We start from the raw sequence: 27,998 nt of genomic DNA on the forward strand, positions 1-27,998 counted from the left end.
CCGAGCCGGGGCTCTGCGGTGGGGTGGGGGCGGGGAGAGGCGCGGCCCCGCGGGGTGGGGTTGCTGTTTGCGGAGTGTCCGGCAGGGGTCTGCTTGCCGCCAGCCCTGCCCTCCTTGGAGCCGCTGCCACAGCCCGAGGTAATCTCGGCCTCGAGCTGGGGCTGGCTGAGAGCAGCGGGAACAGCTGCGGCCGGCTGCGCGGAGCGAGGGGCGCAGGAGACGGTGCGGGGGACGGGGCGGACCCGGGGCTGCGGGAGGCGGCACCGCCGTCTGATCGCCGGGGAATGCCGGCCGGGGCGCGCGTGGGGTGCAGCAGCCCGGCCCTGCAACTCGAGCTGCTGCCCCTGGTTAAAAATACCCCCTGCCCTGCCCTCCCCCTCCACCTCCAGCGGTGCCCTTCCGTCCGCGCCCTAGCCCCACCCGCGCTGGCCCCTCCCTGGGGACCGGGCTGCCTTTTACTAATTCGTCCTCTCGCGGAATTGGCCCCCAGCCTGCGGAGGGAGGGGCGGGGAGACACCGTAAGAGACAGAGACGGAGCCAGAGAGATAAGGGGGAGCCGAGAGGAAGCGGGGTAGGAGCGCCGGGAGGAGAAGGAGGAGGAGAAGGAGAGAGGGAGGGCAGAGGGCGGAGGGGCAGCGGGAGGAGGGCGGGGAGGAGCGCTCTTCCTGGTTGGGCCCTGCCCTGAGCTGCCACCGGGAAGCCAGCCCTAGGGACCGCAGCGACCCCCAAACACTGCTCCTCCAGGTAAGAAGCTGGGTGCCGAGCCGGGATTCCTTGACCCCGGCCACTGCTCCCGGGCTGAGGGGCTGCCCCAGCTCGGCCCCTTCTCGCGGCCCTCTGCGTGCCTGGGGCAGGGGCGGAGGCTGGCGGAGCGGCACAGTTAAGGCGCCAGTCCCAGCCTGGCTCACTGCTGTCCCCAGGGGCTGGGCTGGGTCCCACCAGCTCTGATAATGGAGCCTGCTGCGAGGGTCTGAGGAGGGGGACCCCAACTGTCTGGGGTTTTCAGCCCACGGCAAGGGTCTGGTGCACAAGGAGCGTGGCTAGTTTGGGGAGGGGGTTGCAGGCCCGTGAACAGGATCAAAGAGGCCTTCCCTGCCGTGTCCCACCTGCCCAGTTCCTGTGCTGTCTGGAGGCTCCGCCCTGCCCCACCTGACCTGCTGGCTCACCACAGAGCTGCAAGCCCCTGATAATGGGATCCGGGAAAGGAGAGGTGGTGGCCGGCTCGCCTGGGAACTGGGAAACCCCTTTCCCGGATTCACTGGGAGCACCGGGAGGTGGCTGAGAACGCTGCGTCTGTGAGGGGAGCAGTGAGGCAGGAAACCCCAGGTTTGGGGATGGATAAGCAGGGGCAGGACAGCCGCGCTTGCAGGCAGGAGCCCAGGTTCTAGTCTTGGGAAGGCCTGGGTTCTGAGCAGGCCCATCCCTCCCGCAGGATGGCGGAGGAGTTCATCACGCCCGTGTACTGCACCGGGGTGTCAGCCCAAGTGCAGAAGCAGCGGGCCAAGGAGCTGGGCCTGGGCCGCCATGAGAATGCCATCAAGTACCTGGGGCAGGATTATGAGCAGCTGCGGGCACGATGCCTGCAGAGTGGGACCCTCTTCCGTGATGAGGCCTTCCCTCCTGTGCCCCAGAGCCTGGGTTTCAAGGAGCTGGGTCCCAATTCCTCCAAGACCTATGGCATCAAGTGGAAGCGGCCCACGGTGAGAGGGGCCATCTGGGGTGTGACTCAGCTGGGCCCAGATCCTGGATGAGGAGTAGGAGTGATACTCCATGTCCCTGGTGGGGAATGGGGTCTGGGGTGGCCGGATGCCAGTTTCTGGGAGGGACTGGGCCAGGGACAGGACTCTGGGTCTCTCGTAGGAGCTGCTGTCAAACCCCCAGTTCATCGTGGATGGAGCCACCCGCACAGACATCTGTCAGGGAGCCCTGGGTAAGCCCCCAGGGGGGTGGGGTCCCGAGTGTTTTTTTCCACAGTAGTTCCCCATTCCCGCTCCTTCAGGCTCTGCCCCAACTCCTCCCTCCTGCAAGCCCAGGCAGGCTCTGGCTATCAGTGCTGGGCTGGTTTGCCTAGATTCCTGGGTCTTTTCTGCAAGCTTAGGGGAGTTAAATGGCACTCTGGCCAAGGAACCCCAGATTCTCCCCAGCAGGAGCACCCACTTACCCCCGAGGCAGGTGGGTAGAGCAGGCTGATATGCGTTCCTCCTGCCCCAGGGGACTGCTGGCTCCTGGCGGCCATCGCATCCCTCACTCTCAACGACAACCTCCTTCACCGAGTGGTTCCGCATGGCCAGAGCTTCCAGGATGGCTATGCCGGCATCTTCCATTTCCAGGTGAGTGCCCACCTGGGGAGGAGGGGCAACAGGCACTAGGAGAGATGTGGATGGGAGTTGGGGCCACACCCTGTGGGGCCAGCCCTCCCTCCAGCAGGTATTTGACCTCTCAGTGCCATCTGGGGTCTGTCATGTGTGAAGTGACTGGGCTGGGCAGGTATTTGGGCTGGCAGTTTTCCTAGGTGATTGTATGTATCAGGTGGAAAGTGCTTGAAAGAACAGAAAGACTTTTGTGTTACATTCTGTGGGACAAATTTGGCTCCTCCCTGGGGCCGGTCTCAGTTTTCCCATCTGAGAAAGGAGTGCTCACTGGGGAAAACATCAGCACGTGTGGCCTTCTGCACCTGTCAAGCCTCCCATCCCCTCATCCCCCAATCCTCCTGCACTTTGGCAAGGTCTGGCTGAGCTCAGCAGAAAAGAAAGACTTGGGATTAAGTCTATGGAAACCAGCTTTTCCTGACGGTGTGCCCAGGGCCCATTTTTCAAGTCACACCAATCAATTCTCAATGAGCTGCTATCGGGAGGGACATGCCCAGCAACCCCTGATGAGACCCTCAGGCCTTGGAGGCCCCAGCCCTGCCCGAAGGAGTCCTGGGTGTCCCCTCTTTCTGCCTGGTTAGAGAGCCCCTTATCCTATTCCGTCCTTGCCTGACATGCGGGTGGAGGTGGCCGTCAGAACCCAAGGTGCAGAACCCACAGTGCGGACCCACTTTGGCCCAGTGCCACACCCACCTGCTGTGGTCTTCGGTCTGCTGGGGCACAGCCTCGCCCCCTTCCCTGCCCCCTTCCCTCGCTCCTCCGGTTCGCTCCTCCCTAGTCTCCGATTGGCCAGTTCTGTACCTGCCACCCACACTCTCTGCAACCTGGGCTCCTGCTACCTGGGCTCCTGGCTGCCTCCTCTCCTCCCCTGTTGCCCTGGCCCTGACCCCTCAGATGGTACCTGGAGTCCTCGGTTGCTTCTGACCCCAGATACCTTGGGCCCTGCCCCTGCCCTAGGACACCTGCCCCTTGTGGCATCTCTGAAACAAAGCCTATGATGGTGAGAACCAGTCCTGCTCACCTTGTGGCTGTAGGTCTGGATGCCACATTTTCACTCCTCATCCAATGACATGGGTGTCCCCTAACCCCCTAGAATAGGGAGGGAAGAGCTAGGAGGCCATGGCCTAAAAGGGAGATAGTTCCAGAAAGCCCAGGCCCGAGAGCTTTCCCACCCTGTTTGTTCAGTGACTCACTAAAGGCTTCTGTGAAGAAGGCGCTGCTGCTCCTTTTTATGGATAGGGAAACTGAGGCTCAGAGGTGCTAACTTTCCCAGGATCACGTATCTAGTATATCTTGAGCATATAAGTCTTCTGTGAAGAAGGCACTGCTGCTCCTTTTTATAGATAGGGAAACTGAGGCTCAGAGGTGATAACTTTCCCAGGATCATGTATCTAGTATATCTTGAGCATGCATGTACATATCAGGTATACACATCTCTAATCTATATGTGGTATGCATGTGTTAGTATGTATCAGATATGTGTATTGCTAGTATATACTATACAGGCAAAGGAAAGCATCCCTTAGCCCTCTGAAGGTTCACTGAAAAATCAACTCACAAAAGGAGGTTAGTAGGAGAAATGGCATACAAATTGACTAGCCTGCAGGGTGGGGTCAGGAACCACAGAGTGATCACCCCAGCCCAGCAGTGGGTACAAAGCTTATATACCATCCTGAGGCTACAGGAAGAATGGAGGCTCCAGCACAGCCAAAACCAGGTTCTGGTGGTAAATCAGGTTATAGTGGCAAGCTTGGCTATGGAAGGGGCAGAAAAGGGGGACGTGGATAGCAAAGGCGGTCTTGCTCTGTAGATGAAACTCATAGGTGGCAGCCCTCAGAGAGAATAGACGGTAATTGTTTCTTGCAGACCTTTAAAGGGTGTCGGGCTCTCAGTCTGCCAAGGGAAGGCTTTAGAGAAAGCCTGGCTACCTCAGATTTTCTCTGCAGATGCAAATCTCTCCCACAAAATACAGTATTACAGGGCTGTTTCTGTTTGCAGACCCTCTGAACAGCTATCTGAACAGCTAGTGAAATATTTTTATTTCCTTCAGTACCTAGATCTGTGTATCTAGTATATATGTAGCATATATGTATCTAGTGTATATTTAATATATCCGTGTATAGTATATGTTAAATACACATGTATTTAGTATATACCAAGCATACACGTATCTAGTATACCTGATTTAATATATATGCATCTAGTATGTATCTAGTATACCTGATCTAGTGCACATGCGTCTGTGTCTAGTATATGTGATTTAGTATACATGCATCTAGTGTATGTCTAGTATACCTGATCTACTTAACATGCATCTAGTGTGTATCTGCTATACCTGATCTAGTATACATCTAGTATGTATCTAGTATGTGTGATTTAATCTACATGTATCTAGTGTGTATCTGTACACATGATCTAGAATCCTGCATCTAGTCAGCTAGAGGTAAGAATGGAGCTCAGATCTGAGAGATTCCAAAGCAGGTACTGACTGTGCCCTTCCCCCGCAGCTGTGGCAATTTGGGGAGTGGGTGGATGTGGTCGTGGATGACCTGCTGCCCATCAAGGACGGGAAGCTGGTGTTTGTGCACTCTGCTGAAGGCAATGAGTTCTGGAGTGCCCTGCTTGAGAAGGCCTATGCCAAGTGAGTAGGGGCCGAGGGGACAGCTCCAGCCTCTAGGGGGTGGGAGCTCCTGACTGTCTTCCCAGAGGGTCCTGCTTGATGCCAGAGCACTGACCTGGAGCTGCCCACAGGGTAAATGGCAGCTACGAGGCCCTGTCAGGGGGCAGCACCTCAGAGGGCTTTGAGGACTTCACAGGCGGGGTCACCGAGTGGTATGAGCTACGCAAGGCTCCCAGCGACCTCTACCAGATCATCCTCAAGGCGCTGGAGCGGGGCTCCCTGCTGGGCTGCTCCATAGACGTGAGTGCGTCCGGCCTGATGCTTTGGTACCCTGGAACCCTGGTATCCTGACCGGTCACATTTTCCAAATGTCCCCACCCAGGCTCCGCTCCAGACCCCCGTCCTGCACCTAAGCTCCATCTCTGGATGCATAGCCAGCCTCATCCGTCACTTCCACCTCCATGCCTGGTGTCGTTCCTGTCCTCACCTCCCTACTCCTCAAAACTTCACACCTCAGCTCTTTCCTGGGCTTGCTTTGCCGACCATTTCTCCTGCTGTTTCCCTCACTGCTGTCATTACAATCCATGCCATCCCCTGTCCAGTTCACCAGCCTCAGATTTCATCTCCTGGTCTCAGTTCCCACCCGTCCCCGGCCTCACTCCAGTCAATCCCACCTTCCTGCTCCTTTGTTCCCATTCTCTACTCCGCTCCCCAATCCTTGACGCCAGACTTGACCGCAACATCACTGCCATCCCCAGCTCCTGTTCCCCATCCCTAACCAACTCTCCTGTCCTCATGTCCTTCTCTGTGAGGCCCACTGAGGGCCGTGTAGCTCTGGTGGGCCGTGCACAGCTGTGTGCGCGCACATGCATGTTTGCACAGGTCCTGGTCAGCCCTGGCCAGTAGCGGTGTCAGTGGGGTGCCTGGGCTCCCCCACCCTAGATGCTCCAAAACAGCAGCATCTATATGTGGGGGTATCTATAGGTGTGGGTGATGAACTAGGTGGGATTGGGGTCCCTGCTTGCTGCTCCCAGTGACTATTGTATGTGCAGGTGGGAACATAAGGCCCTGAGTGCTGGGGGCTCGTGTGGCTGGGCTGGGGGACCTAGCCACTGACCACAATGCGTGTGTCTTTCTGCAGATCTCCAGCGTTCTAGACATGGAGGCCATCACCTTCAAGAAGTTGGTGAAGGGCCATGCCTACTCTGTGACCGGGGCCAAGCAGGTACTGCCCTGAGTGGGGCCTTCCCTGCAGGGCGGCTTCTGCCCCTAGCCTGTCCTTGCCTTTCTGGCACCCGACCAGGGCTGTGGAAGGTGCTGGCTCCTCCTTTGCCCTCCTCCAGCACCTTATCTCTCAGGGACAGCCATCTGAGATGCCTATCATGTCCTGCCCTGACTGACTGTAGTTCCTGTGCACAGCTGCCTGCCCGGGCTGTGAGTTCCAGCACAGACTTCATCTGGGTGCTAAGCAGGGCTTGGAGAGGATGAGGGTATGGGAGGTGGAGTGTTAACGTGCGTGCATGGGCCAGGTACAGTCACTCACACCTGATAATCTCAACACTTTGGGAGGCTAAGGCAGGTGGGTCACCTGAGGTCAGGATTTCGAGACTGGCCTGGACAACATGGCGAAATTCTGTCTCTACTGAAAATACAAAAATTAGCTGGCCATTATAGTGGGCACCTGTAATCCCACCTACTTGGGAGGCTGAGGCAGGAGAATCACTTGAACCCGGGAGGTGGAGGTTGCAGTGAGCCAAGATTGCACTAACGCACTCCAGCAAGTAGTAAGACTGTCTCCAAAAAAAAACAAAAAACAAAAACAAAAACAAAAACAGTGTGTGTGCCAGAAGCTAGCACTGATAGGAGCTCTGGGAAATAGGTGAACTACCGAGGCCAGATGGTGAACCTGATCCGGATGCGGAACCCCTGGGGCGAGGTGGAGTGGACAGGAGCCTGGAGCGACAGGTGAGGGGCGGTGGGCACTGTCCGGGGTGCCTTGGGAAGCTGTTAGGTGCCCCGACATTTCTGCTCCGGGCTCTACCAGGCCAGGCTGGACTCAGGATTGAGCAGAAGGGCCCATCTTCATGCGACTGGGTCTGGGGGACTGGCCTGACAAAGCTCAGGCTGTGCGGTCCCCTGTGCCCAGCCGCTGGGTGTGCACAGGGCATCCGACTGACCCTGATGAGACCACCCCCTAAACCAGAACCTTGGGACTTGACCTTGAAAAGGCCACCTGGGCTGGGCAGAGGGAAGACAGGCCAGGGTGGACAGGCCCCAGGGACAGAGGCCAGGCGGGTCAGTGACCATCAGCCCTGACAGAGCCCTGCTCCTCACAGCTCCTCAGAGTGGAACAACGTGGACCCATATGAACGGGAGCAGCTCCGGGTCAAGATGGAGGACGGGGAGTTCTGGTGACTGCCCGTCTCCCCTCTGCCCCGCCCGCCTCCCCACCCCACGCCTCCAGTTCTGTGCCCTGCTGGGGCTGCGCCTCACCGTGCACCTCCGCCCTCAGGATGTCATTCCGAGACTTCATGCGTGAGTTCACCCGCCTGGAGATCTGCAACCTCACGCCCGACGCGCTCAAGAGCCGGACCATCCGCAAATGGAACACCACGCTCTACGAAGGCACCTGGCGGCGGGGGAGCACCGCGGGGGGCTGCCGGAACTACCCAGGTGACCCGAGGCTGCACAGGGCGGGCTCTGCGTCCTCCTGCTTCCTACCTTAGGGGCTCCAAAAATCGTGTCATCTCACTGAGCCTCCATTTCCTCACTTGAAAGATACAGGCTGATCTCTTGAATTTGTTTGGAGGGTAAAATATTAAATGTCCTGGTAAATTCTAAAGAGGCATTACCGTCCTGGGACCTGAGCCCAGGCTGCTAATGAGGGGAGAAGACCTGTTGCCATCCAGCGACCTGCCTGTCACTCCTTTCCGGGGCTCTTCCCTCCTGCCTCCTGCCTCCTGCCTCATGCCTTCTCCTTTTTTTTTTTTTGAGACGGAGTTTCGCTCTTGTTACCCAGGCTGGAGTGCAATGGCGCGATCTCGGCTCACCGCAACCTCCGCCTCCTGGGTTCAGGCAATTCTCTTGCCTCAGACTCCTGAGTAGCTGGGATTACAGGCACGCGCCACCATGCCCAGCTGATTTTTTGCACCTTTAGTAGAGACGGGGTTTCACCATGTTGACCAGGATGGTCTCGATCTCTTGACCTCGTGATCCACCCGCCTCGGCCTCCCAAAGTGCTGGGATTACAGGCTTGAGCCACCGCGCCCGGCTCCTTTTTTTTTTTTTTTTTGTGAGACAGATTCTCTCTCTGTTGCCCAGGCTGGAGTGCAGTGGCATGACCTCAGCTCACTCCAATCTCCACCTCCTGGATTCAAATGATTCTCCTGCCTCAGCCTCCCAAGTAGCTGGGATTACAGGCACCCACCACCACACCCAGCTTTTTTTTTTTTTTTTTTGATATGGAGTCTTGCACTGTCTCTAGGCTGGAGTGCAATGGTGCGATCTCAGTTCACTACAACCTCCACCTCCCAGTTCAAGCGATTCTCCTGTCTCAGCCTCCTGAGTAGATGCAACTACAGGCATATGCCACCACGCCTAGCTGATTTTTGTATTTTTAGTAGAGACAGGGTTTCACCATGTTGGTGAGGATGGTCTTGATCCCCTGACCTTGTGATCCACCTGCCACTGCCTCCCAAAGTGCTGGGATTGCAGGCATGAGTCACTGTGCCCTGCCAATTTTTGTATTTCTAGTAGAACCGGGGTTTCTCCATGTTGGCCAGGCTGATCTCGAACTCCTGACCTCAGGTGATCTACCTGCCTTGGCTTCCCAAAGTGCTGGGATTACAGCTGTGAGCCACTGCACCAGTCCCCTCCTGGCTTCTCCCGCCATCTTTCCCTGGGCTTCTAGATCCATGTGGCCAACTTGGGCCATCAGCCTGGTCTCTCAGTTCCTTGTCACTGTCACCTGCAGCATGCTTTTCCTCTACCTTAGCTCAGTCCCCAGGGCACCAGAGCTGCCTTGCCTTGCAAACACCTGCTCTCTGATCTCCACCTTCGACTCACTCCACTCCCTCCATCTTCAACTCTTGGCCCGATGGCCCAAGCCAGTCTGTCGAACCCACTGCTTGTGTACCACCTGCCTCTCCCATCTTGCCTTCTCTCCTTACTTAGGTTAGAACTATCATTTTAATCTTGTTTCTACAAATGCTTCCAGTCTCCTGGCCTCTCTCTCCCATCACCTGGCACAAAAACCATCCTAGTGGAACTCGACTCTCCACTGGCTTGGGAGCCATGAGTGCGGCAGGAGAGAAATCACATAACCAATGCCATATATTCCCTTAAACTCATAGCCATGAACCTCAGTTGAGCATTTTAAATGATTCCCAGCAATTCCACTACTGGTTAGTAAGGTTTCCACTCTCACATGACCTCTCCCCGCTGTCACTCTCATCTTTCGGCCTGGCTTTGCACTTCATTGAAAAGATAGACTTCGTTCAACACCTCGTGTTCCTGCCTCCAAATCCCCCAGCCTTCTGCACCTGGGCCTGCGTCCTCACTGCCTCCCTACCTGCGACAGTGGCAGAACTGTCCCCGCTCATGGGGACGTCTACCCTTGCTCCAGATCCCATCTTCCCTGACCTCTGAAAGCATTTGCTCCTTTATCTGTCATCTCTCTTTCCAGCGTCATTACAGAGAATCCTCTGTCTTAAAATGAAGCAATCCTCTCAACCTCACTTCCCTGTTCATTTCTCCGCCCTCCTTCAAAGCACAATTTCTTGGGAATTACCATACTCCCTATTTCCTTTCTCACTTCTGCTTGATTGCTCAGCCCTTCCCGATCTAGCTTCATCCCTACCATGCTGCTAAAACCGCCCTTTCGAAGGTCACCTGTAACTTTGGCCTTGCCAGATCCGCCTCTGCTCTGTTCTCCTGTGCTGTGCTCAGCGCTGCTCCCTGCCCTCTGTTTTGAAGCATGTTTCTCCCTTGCAGGGATCCCATTTCAGTCTTTCCCCAAATAGATAACCACTGTTCCCTGTACCATTTTGTTATAAGTAAAATTTTGATGCTGCAAAAGAAATAGCACTCGAAGATAAATCCTCTCAGCAAGGCAGTTTACATCTACAGAAGGGTGCTGTGCACAGATGGAGGAACGGCAGCCACACGCACGGACAAGGCAGGAAGGGGGGCTTATGCCTGATGGGGTCATCCCCATTGCTGTGTCGTTCCCCCATTGGCTAGGGTTAGACTTCATGAGCTAGACTCATCCAGATTGGCTATTTTAAAGAGAGCAGGGGTCCGAGCTGGAGTGGCAGCGTGGGTGGTTTGGCAGGAAGGACGGTTAATGGGAGGGTTAGATCAGGTAGCCAGGGGTGACCGAGGTCAAAGAAGGTGACTGGAGCAGGTGACCAGGATGATTCAGGATGGAACTGGGGGCTGGGGGAACAGATGTGAACTACTGATTAGGACCAGTGGAGAAGGTTGTTTACTGGAACTACAAGGAAGTTAAACTTTAAAATAGAGAATTTAAAAATAAGAGAGCTGAACATACTGACATACTGATTCTTTGAAGAGAAACTTGGGGTTCACTGTAACAATTTATTGAGAAATACATCACCTCCTCACTCCCCAGCAGCTCTAGTGGCCTCACGTAGTCCCCAGGTATGTGTCGGTCTGTTTCTGGACTCAGCATTCTGTCCCTTGATCTATCCCTCTGCCAATAACACAGTGAATTCATTACTATAGATGTATAAGCTCTGCTGTTGGACAGGGTGAATTCCTTCTTCAAGAGTCTCTTAGCTGTTCTGTTTTTTTGTTTTTTTTTTTTTAATTTGAGACAGAGTCTTGCTCTTGCCCAGGCTAGAGTACAATGGCACGATCTCAGCTTACTGCAACCTCCACCTCTGTGTTCAAGCGATTCTTCTGCCTCAGCCTCCTGAGTAACTAGGATTACAGGCGCATGCCACCATACCCAGCTAATGCTTGTATTTTTTTTTTTTTTTCTTTTGAGACAGACTCTAGTTCTGTTACCCAGGCTGGAGTACAGTGGCGTGATCTCGGCTCACTGCAAACTCCGCCTCCCAGGTTCAAGTGATTATCCTGCCTCAGCCACTGAGTAGCTGGGATTACAGGTGTCTGCCACCATGCCTAACTAATTTTTGTATTTTTGGTAGAGACGAGCTTTCACTGTGTTGGTCAGACTGGTCTTGAACTCCTGACCTTGTGATCTGCCCGCCTCAGCCTCCCAAAGTACAAAGATTACAAGCAGGAGCCACTGCACCTGGCCTAATATTTGTATTTTTAGTAGAGACGGGGTTTCACCATGTTGGCCAGGCTGGTCTCAAACTCCTGACCTCAAGTGATCTACCCACCTTGGCCTCCCAAAGTGCTGGGATTAGAGGTGTGAGCCACTGCAGCTGTCTTAGCTGTTCTTGACCTTTGTTTTTCCAAATGAATTTTAGAATCAGTTTACCAAGTCCCATGAAAAACCATTTTGAGGTTTTAATTTGGAATTGCACGAAATCTATGGAACAATTTGGGGAGAATTGACATTTTTATAATTTTAAGTCTCAACCAAGAATGTGGTATATCTATTTATTTTGGTCTTTAATTATTTCAATAGAATTTTGTATTTTTCATCACAAAGAATTTATACATCTCTTGAGATTTAATGCTAGGCACATTATAATTTTGTTGCTATTATAAATGATATGTTCTTTAAAATTATCTCTCCCGAGTGAATCTCATTGCTGATACAATAACATGTATTTGACCTTTTATTTATTTATTATTTTATTTTTTTTTTTTTGAGACGGAGTCTTTCTGTGTCACCAGGCTTCAGTGCAGTGGCATGATCCCAGCTCACTGCAACCTCGGCCTCCCAGTCCAAGTGATTCTCTTGCCTCAGCCTCCCAGGTAGCTGGGACTACACGTGTGCACCACCACACTCAGCTAATTTTTTTTTTTTTGTATTTTTAGTAGAAACAGGATTTCACCATTTTGGCCGGAATGGTCTCAATCTCTTGACCTCGTGATCTGCCTGCCTTGGCCCCTCAAAGTGCTGGGATTACAGGTGTGGGCCACTGCCCCCAGCCTCATTTGACCTTTTAAATGTATTTTTTATATCCAGCAAATTTTTTAAAACTGTAATTAATCTTACTGAATTCTGTATGTATTTTTTGGCACAATTTTGACTCACTGCAACCTCCGCTTCCCTGGTTCAAGTGATACTCCTGCCTCAGCCTCCCAAGTAGCTGGGATTACAGGCGTGTACCACCATACCTGGCTAATTTTTTTTTTTTTTTTTTTTGGGGGGATGGAGTTTCGCTCTTGTTACCCAGGCTGGAGTGCAATGGTGCGATCTCAGCTCACCACAACCTCCACCTCCTGGGTTCAGGCAATTCTGCTTCAGCCTCCTGAGTAGCTGGAATTACAGGCACGTGCCACATGCCCAGCTAATTTTTTGTATTTTTAGTAGAGATGGGGTTTCACCATGTTGACCAGGATGGTCTCGATCTCTTGACCTCGTGATCCACCCGCCTCGGCCTCCCAAAGTGCTGGGATTACAGGCTTGAGCCACCACGCCTGGCGAATTTTTGTATTTTTCGTAGAGACAAGGTTTTACCATGTTGGCCAGGGTGGTCACGCCTGTAGTCCCAACCACTCAGGAGGCTGAGGAGGGAGGATCACTTGAGCCAGGGAGGTGGAGGCTGCAGTGAGTCATGTTTACGCCACTGCAGTCCAGCCTGGGCAACAGAACGTGACCCCGTTTAAAAAAATAATAAAATGGAAAATTGCATTTCTTGCTTTCCTAATGTTAAATCAACTTTACATTCTTGAGATAAAAACAACATGGTCATGAGTGAGATTTGCCTGTGATGTTCCTTTCTCGTACTGACCACACTGGTTTCAGTGCTATGTTCATCCTGTACGGTGAGTTGGGAAGTATCTTCTCTTTTTCTGTTTCCTAGAAGAGTTTACATAAGATGGGAGTGATTTGTTGCTTGAATGGTTGGGTGAACTTGTCTGTAAAGCTGTCGTGCTTGCTTTTTTCTTTGTATGAAGATCAGTGATATTCAATATTGAAAGTTAAAGGTTATAGAATTGTTCAGATTTTCTGTTTCTTGAGCCGATTTTGATGAGTTGTATTTTCTTTTTTTTTTTCTTTTTCTTTTTTAAGAGAGACGGTGTTTTTAGAGACAGGTTACTCACTGCAGCCTCGAACTCCTAAGCTCGAATCCTGCCTTAGCCTCCTGAGTAGCTAGAACTACACAGGTGTGAGCCATCATGCCCAGCTAATTTTTTGTTTTTATAGAGATGGGGGTCTCACTGTGTCGCCCAGGCTTATCTCGAATCCCTGGGCTCAAGTGATCCTCCCACCTTGGCCCCCCCAACGTGCTGAGGTTACGGGCATGAGCCACTGTGCCCAGCCCTGAGTTGTATTTTCTAATAATTGATTCTTTGCATCTATTTTTAAAGTTACTAGCACAAAATTATCCTTCATATACTCTTATGTCTCATATGTAATAACGTCCCCTTTTTATGCATGGTGTTGCTCATTTGCACTGTCTCTTTTGTTTTTGTTAATCCTGCAAGACATTTGTCAATATTTACAAAGAAATGACTTTTGACTTTGTTGGTCCTTGGTCCTTTGTACGGTATTTCTTTTTCTTTTATTATTTTTACTTACTTACTTGTTTAGAGATGGGGGCTTGTTCTCTTGCCCAGGCTGCAGTGGCACGATCCTAGTTCTCTGATTCTAGGTCACTGCAGTCTCAAACTTCTGGGCTCAGGCGATCCTCCCACTTCAGCCTCCCAAGTACTTGGGATTATATGTGTGTTCCACTGTGTCTGGCAGTATTTTTTTTCTTTTTTCTTTTCTTTTTGGTTTCACTCTTGTTGCCCAGGCTGGAGTGCAATGGCGTGATCTTGGCTCACTGTAACTTCTTTTTTTTTTTTTTTTTTTTTTGAGACGGAGTTTCGCTCTCGTTACCCAGGCTGGAGTGCAATGGCGCGATCTCGGCTCACCGCAACCTCCGCCTCCCGGGCTCAGGCAATTCTCCTGCCTCAGCCTCCTGAGTAGCTGGGATTACAGGCATGTGCCACCATGCCCAGCTAATTTTTTGTATCTTTAGTAGAGATGGGGTTTCACCATGTTGACCAGGATGGTCTCGATCTCTTGACCTCGTGATCCACCCGCCTCAGCCTCCCAAAGTGCTGGGATTACAGGCTTGAGCCACCGCGCCCGGCTAGTATTTTTTTTCTATATCATTAATTTTTACTGTTTATTATCTCATTCCTTCTTCTTTCTTTGGATTGGTTTTTTTTTTTTTTTTTTTTGAGACAGAGTCTCACTCTGTCACCCAGGTTGGAGTGGTGTGATCCTGGCTCACTGCAACTCCTGTCTCCTGGGTTTAAGTGATTCTCCTGCACAGACTCCCGAGTAACTGGGATTACAGGCATGTGCCACCATACCTGGCTAATTTTTTTTTTTTAATTTTCGTAGAGATGGGGTTTTACCATGTTGGCCAGGCTGATCTCAAACTCCTGACCTCAAGTGATCTGCCTGCCTTGGCCTCCCAAAGGGATTATAAGCTTGAGCCACTGTGATGGACCTGGATTGATTTTCAGACTTTATTTTATGACTTCTTAAATTAGATGCTTATTTCGTTAAATTAGAGTTTTATAATTTAAGCAACTAAAGTGATAAATTTCCTTTTAAGTACATCCTTGAGTTACACAATATTGATACATAGTGTTTTTGACAATTGTGATATAATTCACACACCAGAAAATTTGTACTTCTAATGTTGTGAAATTTAGTGGCTTTTAGTGTACTCACAGTGTTGTGTAAGCATTACTATCATCCAGAGCTTTTTCTTCACCCCGCCTCCAAAAATCCTGTGATCACTGGCAATCAGTCTTTTTTTTTTCTCGCCATCAACCATGAATCTACTTTTTGTCTCTATAAATGTACCTATTCTGGCCTTTTTTGCTTTAGCATAATGTTTTCAACATTCATGGTGTAGAAGTACTTCATCTCATTGTTATAGCAGATTAATCTTTCATGCTATGGATATGTCACATTTTGCTTATTCATTCATCAGTTGATGAACATAGGTGTTATTTCCAGTTTTTGGCTGTGTGAAGAATGTCCCTGTGAACATTCGTGTGCATGTGTTTGAGCATATGTTTTCAGTTCTGTGGGGCCTATAACTAGGAGTGAAATTGTTGGGCAATAGGGTGATTCCATGTTTAATTTTTTGAGGAACCGCCAATTGTTTTCCAAAGCAGCAGTACCATGTTATACCTCACCAGAAGTGTATGAGGGTTCCGATTTCTCCACATCCTCTTCTACACTTGTTATTGCTCTTTCTGATTATAGCCATCCTAGTGGGTGTGAAGTGGTGTCATTGAAGTTTTCGGGTTTTCCTTTTTTTGAGATGGGTTCTTGCTCTAGTGCCCAGGCTGGAGTGCAGTGACGTGATCTCGGCTCACTGCAACCTCTGCTTCCCAGGTTCAAGTGATTCTCCTGCCTCAGTCTCCTTCAGTCCCTAGCTGGGACTACAGGTACACACCGCCACACCCAGCTAATTTTTGTATTTTCAGTAGAAACGGGGTTTCACCATGTTGGCCAGGCTGCTCTTGAGCTCCCAACCTCAGATGACCCGCCCTCCTTGGCCTCCCAAAATGCTGGGATTACAGGCGTGAGCCACCGCTCCTGGCTGTAGATGATTTAATGGATCTTTTCAAATCTGTTCATGTTTGCTCAAATTTTCAAACTTTTCATTTATTCCTTTAAATACAGTAAGCATAGTCTTATACTCTGTGTCTGATAAGGTCAATATCTGAAGTCTTAGTGGTCAGGTTTTGTTCATTGTGGCTGCTGCTCCTGCTGTTACCATGCCTTGTTTCCTTGTGAGATCTCTGCCTTGTTTGGCCTAGAAGTTCACCTGTGAGAGAGTTCTTTGAGTCCTCAGATACAGTAAAATTGCTCCGTGGTGTTTCTGCTAGTCACCTGAAATGCTACCAATCCAGAACACCTTTTCGTTCTTACTTACTTATTTATTTATTTAGAGACACAGTCTTTCTCTGGCTGGAGTGCAATGGCACAATCTCAGCTCACTTCAGCCTCGACTTCTCAGGCTCAAGCAATCCTTCCACCTCACCCTCCCCAGTAGCTGGTACTATAGGCATGCACCACCACACTCCGCTAATTTTTGTATTTTTGTAGAGATGGGGTTTTACCACCTTGCCCAGGCTGGTTTTGAGCTCCTGTCTTCATGCAATCTGCTTGCTTTGGCCTCCCAAAGTGCTGGGATTACAGGCATGAGTCACCACACCCAGCCTTGTTCTTTTTTTGAGACAGGATCTGACTCTGTCACCTATGCTGGAGTGCAGTGGTGCAGTCAGAGCTCACTGCAGCCTTAAACTTCTGGGCTTAAATGATCCTCCCAAGTAGCTGTGACTATGATATTGACACACCCCACACGCCCAGCTAATTTCTTAAATTTTTTGTAGAGATGAAGTCTTGCCGTGTTGCCTAAGTTGGTATTGAACTCCTGGGCTCAAGTGATCCTTCCACTTCAGCCTCCTGATTTACCTGGGACTGCAGATCCATGCCACCATGACTGGCTCATTTTTTTTTTTTCTTTAACTTTTTTCTTTTTTTTTTTTTTTTTAGACGGAGTTTCGCTCTTGTTACCCAGGCTGGAGTGCAATGGCGCGATCTCGGCTCACCGCAACCTCCGCCTCCTGGGTTCAGGCAATTCTCCTGCCTCAGCCTCCTTAGTAGCTGGGATTACAGGCACACACCACCATGCCCAGCTAATTTTTTGTATTTTTAGTAGAGACGGGGGTTTCACTATGTGGACCAGGATGGTCTCGATCTCTTGACCTCGTGATCCACTCGCCTCAGCCTCCCAAAGTGCTGGGATTACAGTTGTGAGCCACTGCGCCCGGCCTTCTTTAACTTTTGTAGTGTTGGGGTTTTCCCTGTGTTGTCCAGGCTGGTCTCAAACTTCTGGGCTCAATCAGTCCTCCCACCTTGGTCTCCCAAAGCACTGGGATTATAGGTCCTCAGCCACTGTGCCTGGTGCAGAACACTGTTAAAACTAAATTATCTTCTTAAGGTTTCACAAGCAGTGCGAATTAAAACTGAAAGGTCGTGTGAAGGCTGGTGTGAGGTTATTTTTTCCTTCCCCCCAGGAAGGTTTAATTTTCTTAATTTTTTTTTTTTTTTTTCTGAGACATGGTCTTGCTCTGTTGCCCAGGCTGGAGTGCAGTGGCTTGATCTTGGCTCACTGCAACCTCCCAGGTTCAAGGGATTCTCCTGCCTCATCCTCCCAAGTAAGTGGAACCAGGTGCCCACCACCATGCTTGGCTAATTTTTATAGTTTTTCAGTAGAGACTGGGTTTCACCATGTTGGCCAGGCTAGTCTCCAAACTCCTGACCTCAAGTGATCAACTGGCCTTGGCCTCCCACAGTGCTGGGATTACAGGTGTGAGCTACTGCGCCCGGCTTAATTTTCTTTGATACTTAATTGCTGACATTCCTGATGGGGCTTCCAGTTTAATTGCGGGAAACTCCTATTGGATTCTCTACCTCAGGCAGATCTTGGACTTGATCATCTGCTTCTGTTCCCGGGGGTCAGGGGTCTACAGAAGCCCTTTACCATTATTTACCTTGCAGGACTCCTACTTTCTATTTTTTAAAAACATCTTTATTAGGCTGGGTGCAGTGGCTCACATCTGAAATCCCAGCACTTTGGGAGGCCGAGGCAGGCAGATCACCTGAGGTCAGGAGTTCAAGACCAGCCTGGCCAACATGGTGAAACCCTGCCTCTACAAAAAAAAAAAAAAAAAATTAGCCAGGCGTGGTGGCATGCACCTGTAGTCTCAGCTACTCGGGAGGCTGAGGCAGGAAGATTGCTTGAATCCAGGAGACAGAGGTTGCCGTGAGCCGAGATCGTGCCATTGCACTCCAGCCTGGGGAACAAGAGTGAGACTTGGTATCAAAAAAATAAAAAGACTTTATTGATATTTAATTCACATATCATACAAGTCACCTATTTAAATTTATTTAAAGATACTATTTAAAGTATATCACAGAGTTGTGCAGCCATCACCACATCAATTTTACAATATTTTATTAACCCAAAAGCAAATGAGGTGCTCCTTAGCCATCCTGCCGTGGCCCTCCCTGCAGCCCTGGTCACCACGAATCTACTTCTTGTTGCTATGGATTTGCCTATTCGGGATATTTCATGTGAACAGAATCATATAATACGGGGTCCTCTGTGTCTGGCTTTTTCCACTTAGCATAATGTTTTCAAGGATGCTCCATGTTGCAGCATGGATCAGTATGTTGTTCCTCTGTTGCCAAATAGTATCTCACTGTTTGGCTCTATAATTTGTGTATTCACTCTTCAGTGGTGGATAATTGGGTTGTTTCATCCACTCAGCTATTATAAATGATGCAGGCATCAACATGCTTTTCCCCCTCCCCCTGAGATGGAATTTTGACCTGTTGCCAGTCTGCAGTGCAGTGGCACAATCTCAGCTCACTGCAGCTTCCACCTCCTGGGTTCAAGTGATTCTCCTGCCTCAGGCTCCTGAGTAGCTGGGACTACAGGCATGGGCTACCATACCCAGCTAATTTTTGTATTTTTAGTAAAGATGGGGTTTCACCATATTGACCAGGCTGATCTCAAACTCCTGATCTCAGGTGATCCACCTGCCTCAGCCTTCCAAAGTGCTGGGATTGCAGGCATGAGCCACTGTGCCCGGCCACACTCTTAAGAACAAGTCTCTGCATGGATACATGTTTTCATTTCTCTTGGGTATATACCTATGAGTGGAATTTCTGGGTCATATGAAGCTCTGTATTTAACCTTCTGAGAAACTGCCAGAATCTTCTTCAAAGCAGCTGCAGCATTTTACATTCTGCTAGCATCGTGTGAGGTTCTGATTCTTCCAGATCTTCACTGAAATTGTTATTATCTTTATTATTATTATTATTGTCAATGGAGGGCAGGGGGTGTATGGCTTATTAGTGCCTCTAAAAAGTTTTGCAGTTTACCTTTCTGTCCAGCACTGGGTTGTTTCGGTCAAGAGGGTTCTTTAGGCAGCAAAATCACCCATCTGCCAGAAGTACTAGTAGCCCCTTGCTGGCTGGCTGTGGCCTCCTGTCGGACCCCTGCTTTTTCTCTTGCCCTATTCTATCGTTGTTATCCACAGGGCACTGGAGTCATCTTTGATTCCTAATGCAGTCACATCCCTCTCTGCTGCATGCTGTGGGGGGATCCTTTCTCTGCTTCAGTCCACAGACCCCAGCCCCTGGCCGCTCCTGCAAGCTCTGCGGTCTCCCTGATCCTCGTGCTCCCTGAAGCCTCCGTAGGTGCTCCCTGTCCGCAGAGGGGTGGGGCCCTTCCCTACCTCTGCTCTGGGATGTCTTCCGCCTGCCTTCTGCTTTCCGGCAGCTTCCCAGGGCAGCCCCTTCGGGTCTCAGCGCACAGGCCTCCTACTCTGACCTACTCCTGCTTGCTTTTCGTTGCAATTGCTCTACTCGCTAACTTAACGGACTTGCTCAGACTTAAGCCTTCACTTTCGGAATGCAGGTCGTGAGGGAATGGACCGAGCCTGTCCCAGCCCGCTCATCACCCTGTACACTCTGGGAGCTCAGTGATATTTGTTGAATGAATGAATGCACACACGGGTGCGTGCTGGGGAGGCTTGGGGGCCGCGTCGCTCCGCCCCGCCTCTGATTCCCGCCTCCCCGTCTGCCCGCAGCCACCTTCTGGGTGAATCCTCAGTTCAAGATCCGGCTAGATGAGGTGGATGACCCAGATGACTACGGGGACCGTGAGTCAGGCTGCAGCTTCGTGCTTGCCCTTATGCAGAAGCACCGCCGCCGCGAGCGCCGCTATGGCCGCGACATGGAGACCATTGGCTTCGCAGTCTATGAGGTGAGCAAGGTGGATGCCTGGTGGATCTCACCGAGCAGGCAGAGGACCTGCCCCCCTCCCCCCGCCGCCCGCAGCGCAGGGGGCGCCGGAAGCCATGCCTTTCCCCCCAAATTCCACCTCCTACCCCCACTCTCCACCCCTCCCCCATCCTGATGGCTGGGTGATCTCACCCTCCTGGAGGCAACTACTGAGGAAGGGAGTTGACTCGGGGAAGGGAGATGCTGGGATTCACCTCCCGCTTAGAGGGCGGCCTGCTGCTCTTGGAGGAGGGAGCTGGCTCAGCTGACGCCTGGGAATACTGAGCCCCGGTGTTGGAGGCTGTGAGCAGAAGCCGGCAGGGGCGGGATAGGGGATAGGGAGGGCCTGCCGGCCAAGGCGAGGCTGCGCCACTGCTCTGTGATTAGAATTCCTTGCTCTTGCCTTGTATCCGCCCTGTTTCACACACTGCCTTCAAGACAGGGACAGAAACTTCTGGGCCTCCCTGGCTGCAGTCTCGGCTCACACCCAGACCCCCTGGCAGCAGCCTGCAGTGGCCCTTTCCTGTCCCTGGGCTTCGGAACGTTGCAGTTGCCTGGCCTGGAGCCTCTGACTCAGCGAGTCCTAGGGCAGGCATCCCAGACCGAGCAGACCCTGCCTGGGCCCTCCCTCCTGGGCTGCTGCTCTGGTGCAGGGACAGATCTGGGTCCCCAGGGCCCTGCCTTCTGCCTCCTCATCCCATCAGTCCCACCTAAGCACTCAGGACCTTTGCGCAGCATACATCATGACCCCACCCCGGGACGAACAAACTCTCTGACTTCCCCTGTCTCTCTATTGCAGGTGCCTCCGGAGGTACGTGTGGCACCTGAGCCACCTGCAGTCACACACCCCTGATGGTGCCAGAGGGGAGCAGTCCAGTGGCAAACCCACCCTGGCCTGGAGAGCTAAGAAGTCATCTTGTTTCACTGCTTGAAAGATGCTGCTCCCCACCTGTTCCGTGGGCAGAGCAAACATTGCTCTCCTGAGGGTCAGCACAGGTAGTCAGTGAGGGAGCTGGATTTGAACCCTGGTCTTCAGAGCCCCTGTTTGACATGTACACACGAGGCTCTTCCTGCCTTTCGGTCTACACCAAGTAAGGGCAGTCCAGCAATGTTAGGGGCAGGGCATTAGACAGGCTGAGAGTTTTGCACCCTTGAGCAGTTGCTTAAGCTTCGAGCCTCAGTGTTTGTGTCTGTAAAATGGGCATAACAGCAGAACAGCAAATGAGGTGCTGAGTGCCCTGCAGTGCTCGGTCCAGGGAAAGCTCCCAGTGATGATAATGACAGTGCTATTGAAGCACATGCCTTATCTGGAATCTGGTGCTCCTCTCCTCTACCCTCTGCAATGAGTAGTGTTATTATGTTTTACAGATGAGGAAACTGAGGCTAAATGTCTTGTTAGGGTCACACAGGCTGTGAGTGAGCCATGCCCCAGCTCTCCAGCCCCTTGGCCAGGACAAGGAGTCTGGGTCTGGGGGTGGCCCCTGAGGGTGGGCTGAGTGGGCAGCTACAGCCCCGCTCCCTCCTCCCTCCCTCCAGCTGGTGGGCCAGCCAGCCGTGCACTTGAAACGTGACTTCTTCCTGGCCAATGCATCTCGGGCGCGCTCAGAGCAGTTTATCAATCTTCGAGAGGTCAGCACCCGCTTCCGCCTGCCACCTGGGGAGTACGTGGTGGTGCCCTCCACCTTCGAGCCCAACAAGGAGGGCGACTTTGTGCTGCGTTTCTTCTCGGAGAAGAGTGCTGGGACCGCGTGAGTCATGGACCGGCCCCCAGCCCCTGCCACTCTCCCATCTCCCAGCCTCCCCCTTCAGACCCTCTGCTGTGCCCTCTGACCCATCCCTTTCCTCCCCACTCTCTGCAGGGAGCTGGACGACCAGATCCAGGCCAATCTCCCCGACGAGGTGCGTGGTCCCACCCCATCAGGCCCCGTCCTCTCCTCCTTACCCCTGGGTGTGTGATGAGGACCCGGGTTTCCTGTCCCCTGAGTTCCTGCTAGCAGGGAAGATCCCCTCCTGGCAGGAGCCATAGGAGTAATGCTAATCCCTCATCGGCCCAGCACTTTACAGTTTGCAGAGGACCTGTGATGCTAAGGGCACAGCCCCTGAGCACTCACCCTGTGGCGTGTCTGTGCTGAGCACTTCCCCTGTGTCACCTCATTTCCTCCCCACATGAACCCTGTCCGGGTCTTGTTATGGTACCTCCTCTGAATGGGAAATTCAGGTTCACAGAGGTTAGAGAACCTCCTGAGGCCATGTAGTAGGGATCCAAACTCGAGACTGAGTCTTGCCCTGTCACCCAGGCTGGAGTGCAATGGCATGATCTCAGGTCCCTGCAACCTCTGCCTCCCAGGTTCAACTGATTCTCCTGCCTCAGCCTCCCGATAAGCTGGGATTACAGACATGCACCACCATACCTGGCTAATTTTTTTTGACACAGAGTCTTGCTCTTTCACCCAGGCTGGAGTGCAATGGTGTGATCTTGGCTCACTGCAACCTCCGCCTCCCGGGTTCAAGCGATTATCCTGCCTCAGCCTCCTGAGTAGCTGGGATTATAGGCTTGTGCCACCACGCCCAGCTAATTTTTTTTTTTTTTTGCTTTTATTTTTTTTTTTTTAGTAGAGATGGGGTTTTGACATGTTGGTCAGTCTGGTCTCGAACTCCTGACCTCATGACCCACTCACCTTGGGTAAATTTTGTATTTTTAGTAGAGATGGGATTTCACCATGTTGGTCAGGCTGGTCTTGGACTCCTAACCTCAGCTGATCCACCCACCTCGGCCTCCCAAGGTGCTGGGATTACAGGTGTGAGCCACTGTACCTGGCCCAAACTCTTGCCTTTTAATCACTGAGCTGGATAGTATCTGAGCTCAATAGCGCCCACTTCATTTAGGTCACATGAGCCCTGGGCATGGGGCAGGGCAGGGCAGGGCAGGGCAGGTACAGGATTCCCCTTTCACGGATTAGAAAAGTGAGACAACCAGGCGCAGTGGCTCATGCCTGTAATCCTAGTACTTTGGGAGGCTGAGGCGGACAGATCACCTGAGGTCAGGAGTTCGACACCAGCCTGGCCAACATGGCAAAACTCCATCTCTACTAAAAATAGAAAAATTAGCTGGGCATGGTGGCGGGCACCTGTAATGCTAGTTACTTAGCAGCCTGAGGCAGTGAGGTTGAACCCAGGAGGCGGAGGTTGCAGTGAGCTGAGATCATGCCACTGCACTCCAGCCTGGGTGACAGAGTGAGGCTCCATCTCAAAAAAAAAAGAAAAGTGAGGCTCAGAGGAGTGAAGCGACTTGTAGCAGATGTGCGGTCTCAGTCCTCCCTCCAGCTGCCTCTGCACAGGCAGAGCCGGGGCCTCTCTTACCTGTCTTCTCTCCTTCTCTGTCCAGCAAGTGCTTTCAGAAGAGGAGATTGATGAGAACTTCAAGGCCCTCTTCAGGCAGCTGGCAGGGGAGGTAGGTTGGGGCATGGTGGGTGGGGAGGGGCATATGAGGGGCAGCCCTCCCCCGGAGCAGGTGCCACCCGATCTCTCTCCCCAGGACATGGAGATCAGCGTGAAGGAGCTGCGGACAATCCTCAACAGGATCATCAGCAAACGTGAGTCCCCTCGGGGCCGCCCCACCTCCCCACGTCAGAATCCAGGCCCCTGCTCACACACTGAACCCCATGCCCTGGTCTGCACGAGTCGGGGAACCCTCCAGTTTTTCTGAGTGCAGCTCCCTGCCCTTTCCATCCCATGCTCCTCCTCCCACCCTGCTGTCCTGAGAGTCCCTGTGCTCGGGCGCTGTACCTTCGTGGGATTAGAAGCACAGCCTGGCTGGGCACAGTGGCTCACGCCTGTAGTCCTAACACTTTGGGAGGCCGAGGCGGGTATATCGCTTCAGCCCAAGAGTCCAAGACCAGCCTGGCTGACATGGAGAGAAGACCCTGTGTCTACCAAAAAGTACAAATACTAGCCAGGTGTAGTAGTATGCACCTGTCATCCTGGCTCCCCAGAAGGCTGAGTTGGGAGGATGACTTGAGCCCAGGGAGGTTGAGGCTGCAGTGAGCTGTGATCACATCCATGCACTCCAGCCTGGGCAGCGAGCAAGACCCTCTCTCAAAAAAAAAAAAAAAAAAAAGCAGCAGCAGCACCTTAGTGCCAAGGAAAAGTCTCCTCTTAGCCTCCTGGGCCAGGCCTTGTGGCTTGGGGAACATCTCATGACTGGCTTCACTCCCTGCATATAACTGCCAGCCGCCACTCCCTCCCCTCCCTGCCCTTCCAGCCTGGAGCTGCCCATCGGCTTTGCTGCCACTGAGCTCCCTCCATATGGTTTCCTTAAGCAGAGCCTCTCCTCCTCTCCTCTGCTAGTGAGGCCCTGCTTAACCTGCAGCAAGCCCCGCCCCACCCCGCCCCGCCCCACCCCACCCCGCCCCGCCCCACCCCACCCCACCCCGCCCCACCGCACCCCACCCGACCCCATCCCACCCCATCCTACCCCGCCCCACCTTTCTACCCAATTTCCTGCTGTTCTATTTCACGCTGTTTTCTTTATACTTTGGACTAATTGTGGCTGTTGGGATTTTGGCTTGATTGCTAAAATACTTTCCCTGTACTTCCTGATGATAACAATCCTGCCCACTTCCTCTGCCAGATACTGCACCTACTGGGCAGGATTTGTGCCTCCCTGACAACCCCCTACTCAGAGCTCCCAGCAGGGGCAGGGGCAGGGGCAGGAAGTTCGCTAGGTTGAGATTTTGGAATTGGTTTTTCTTGCAGACAAAGACCTGCGGACCAAGGGCTTCAGCCTGGAGTCATGCCGCAGCATGGTGAACCTCATGGACGTATCCTTGTGTTTGCTTTTGTCTCCTGAGTGGGGTTTTGGGTGGAGGAATCAGTGCTGGGAGAACTGTCCCAGGACAGCGCAGAGAATGGGACGGAGCCATGTGGAGTGTGGACACACAGTGCCCCGTGTTTCCCTGGACGTCTTCCTGTTGGTTGGGAGGGAGAAACTGAGGCACAGGCCTGTGTCACGTGACAGGTGGAGCAAGACCTGGGTCCCCACTGACGCTAAGGCTGGTGCTGTTTCTGACCCCTCCCCTGCCCACTCCACTGCACCCCAGCCCAGAGAATGAGGCAAGCCCGGCTGTGGGCTGACTGCACATGGTCTAAGTGGCGGAATTTCCTTCTTAACGGCCACCCAGCGTGATGGCAACGGGAAGCTGGGCCTGGTGGAGTTCAACATCCTGTGGAACCGCATCCGGAATTACCTGGTAGGTTGTCCCCACTCCGCTGTTTCGGCAGGCGCGGGCCGGGCAGGCAGGAAGGGCCCGATGACTGGGCCTGGCCCTCACCCTCTGCACCCCACCCCAGTCCATCTTCCGGAAGTTTGACCTGGACAAATCAGGCAGCATGAGCGCCTACGAGATGCGGATGGCCATCGAGTCGGCAGGTGAGACCCCAAGGCCGATGGCACGTGGGGGGCCCGGGACAGGTAGCCCCACTGCTCCTGCCCCAGGGCCTTGTCCCTGGTGGTGACATGGTAACAGCCATCTTTTCCTTTTCCCTGCGGTGACTGAGCTCAGTGCATGACTGGATTTCCTTCCTTTTTTCCTGTCCGAAGCCTCACGGGGCGAGGGTCTTTCACCAGCCCCATTGTGCACGTGAAAATAGAGAGACTGAGAAGGAAAGTGACTGACCTCAGGCCTCACAGCCAGAAGGGGGCAGAGCCAGGCTGCAGCACCTCCAGTGAGGGAGGTGCAGGGCTCACCCCGCCAGCCGGCTTAAGCACAAGGCCAGAAGATTCAGGACAAACTAAGCCGGACCCCTGAGGCCTCACTGGCCAGCTCTTGATTCCCTGGCATGACCCAGGCCCTGAGACTGGCACTCACTTGCCCAGCCCCTCACAGCTACTGGCCCTGCCCAGGAGACCTTCATGCCCCTTCCCCTGGAGAAGAAAAGGCCCTAAGCACCCTGCCTAGCCCCAGCCCCCTCCTGGGTACCCAACCCCTCCCCCATCCTGTTGGGCAGGGGCTATGCCTCCCTGACCTTCACTCACTCTCCCGGACCAGGCTTCAAGCTCAACAAGAAGCTTTACGAGCTCATCATCACCCGCTACTCAGAGCCCGACCTGGCGGTTGACTTTGACAACTTCGTGTGCTGCCTGGTGCGGCTGGAGACCATGTTCCGTGAGTGTCCCCGGCCGCCTCCCACCCTCCAGCTCCATCCCAAACACGTCTGCCAGGAGCTGGTGGGAACGACAGATGGCCGAATTAGCCAGAGACAGGCCAGTGCAGTGGGCGTGTGCCAGAGGTGCCTAGGTCTGGGGTTGAGGGGCCCTGGTTGGGGGCCAGGAGAGTGGGGGAGGTGACGATGTTGACTGGGCTTCTCAGCAGGAGGAAGAGCTGCTTCCCAGCTTCACGGGGTGTCAGCTTGGGGTATTGTGGGGAGGTAGAGAGGGACCAGGCAGGAAGCGGGGCAGGCCTGGCCCTGCATGAACGTCCCACTGAGTTCTCAGCCCTGCATCACCTTTTCTTCAACACACAGGATTTTTCAAAACTCTGGACACAGATCTGGATGGAGTTGTGACCTTTGACTTGTTTAAGGTGAGAATCTCCCTGGGCCCATGGCGGGGGAAGAGTTCCAGGTGATCGAATTTTTTTTTTTTTTTTTTTTTTGAGACGGAGTTTCGCTCTTGTTACCCAGGCTGGAGTGCAATGGCGCGATCTCGGCTCACCGCAACCTCCGCCTCCTGGGCTCAGGCAATTCTCCTGCCTCAGCCTCCTGAGTAGCTGGGATTACAGGCACGCGCCACCACGCCCAGCTAATTTTTTGTATTTTTAGTAGAGACGGGGTTTCACCATGTTGACCAGGATGGTCTCGATCTCTCGACCTCGTGATCCACCCGCCTCGGCCTCCCAAAGTGCTGGGATTACAGGCGTGAGCCACCGCGCCCAGCCTCCTGATCGAGTTTTTTTAATCTGACCACTGTTCTGCTGTCCTTTCCTGGAAGTGAGCCTGGGCCTCAGAGCCAGCCCCAAAGGCTGGGCCACCTGAGTCCCGAAAGGCTGGGGTGGAGGTGCCTGGTTCTGGGAAGGCAGCGGGAGGGGAGGCCCAGGCCCTTGGAGGCGTCTGTGGGAGCAGCGGTCTGGTTTCCTGGGGGTGGAGGAGGGAAGAAAGTAGCCCCTCCATGAGGTCCCTGAGGTGACTCCTGAGCCGTGGAGCAGGGGTTGGGCCTGGGGTTTGGGTGGGGAGGGAGCCAAGCAGCTGCTCCGGCTGCCCCTGGCCGACCTGCCTGCTCTCCCGCAGTGGTTGCAGCTGACCATGTTTGCATGAGGCAGGGGCTCGGGCCCCTTCGCCGTGCTCCTGTCCCTCCTCATCTGCCAAGCCACGCCTCCTGCCACGCCCCACCAGGCCACGCCAGCTGCAAGTGCCTTCCTTGGAGCAGAGAGGCAGCCTCGCCCTCCTGTCCCCTCTCCTCTCAGCCGCTGTCGTTCATCTGCTCTGGCAGAGCTGGGTGGCCCCTGCCTGCACCCGCTATGGCCTCGGGATGGACTCGGGCCCTCCATTGCCAAGCCGGGAAGGCAGCTTTCGCTTGTTCCTGTCTCGGAACAGCCCCAGGTTTTCTCTGCATCCTGATGTGTCCCCATCCTCACTCAGCGCCACTGACCTTGCCTCGCCTGCAGACTATAAACTATAACCACTAGCTCCACAGTCTGCAGGCCAGGCGTGAGGAGCCGCCTCCCGGCTGGGCGAGGCCCCAGGGCTGGGAACGCCTGTGCCTTCCTGCGCAGAAGCCAACGCCCCCTCTGCCCCTCTCTGGCCCTGCTGCCAACCAGGGGCTGTCCAGCCTGCGGGCGGTCGGCCTTCCCTCCTTTGCTCCTTTTTTATATTGGTGATTTTAAAGGGGACTCTTCAGAGTCTAGTGTACTGGTTTTGGGGGTGCCAGAGGCACTAGGCTTGGGATGGGAGGTCCCGTGTTCCATACAGCGGAACCCCAGATAATAAAGGAAAAGGCCCCACATCTGTCTGTGAAGTGTTTCTCCCCCAC

The 27,998-nt window shown here is 53.2% G+C and overlaps 1 protein-coding gene across 4 annotated transcripts; it reads left to right on the forward strand.

The window, feature by feature from the left end:
- The first annotated feature begins 40 nt into the window (after positions 1-40).
- CAPN1 (calpain 1) lies at positions 41-27,969 on the forward strand. Of its 4 annotated transcripts, none has more exons than XM_039470542.2 (22): positions 41-138; positions 1,433-1,700; positions 1,861-1,930; positions 2,212-2,330; positions 4,877-5,010; positions 5,121-5,289; positions 6,131-6,214; positions 6,869-6,954; positions 7,326-7,400; positions 7,502-7,662; positions 19,780-19,955; positions 20,772-20,783; positions 21,509-21,720; positions 21,832-21,871; positions 23,358-23,423; positions 23,508-23,565; positions 24,728-24,792; positions 25,153-25,221; positions 25,322-25,400; positions 26,020-26,136; positions 26,495-26,553; positions 27,257-27,969. In XM_039470542.2, the coding sequence occupies exons 2-22, from the start codon at positions 1,434-1,436 to the stop codon at positions 27,281-27,283; spliced, it is 2,145 nt and encodes a 714-aa protein (XP_039326476.1). In that variant the 5' UTR covers positions 41-138; position 1,433; the 3' UTR covers positions 27,284-27,969. The 4 variants fall into 4 exon arrangements, with proteins under 4 accessions (XP_039326476.1, XP_074257795.1, XP_074257793.1 ...); XM_074401694.1 differs by lacking the exon at positions 41-138 and adding an exon at positions 202-222; XM_074401692.1 differs by lacking the exon at positions 41-138 and adding an exon at positions 401-571.
- The last annotated feature ends 29 nt before the right edge of the window (positions 27,970-27,998 follow it).

This window comes from Saimiri boliviensis, chromosome 6, assembly GCF_048565385.1.
Source record: "Saimiri boliviensis isolate mSaiBol1 chromosome 6, mSaiBol1.pri, whole genome shotgun sequence".
NCBI lineage: Eukaryota > Metazoa > Chordata > Mammalia > Primates > Cebidae > Saimiri > Saimiri boliviensis.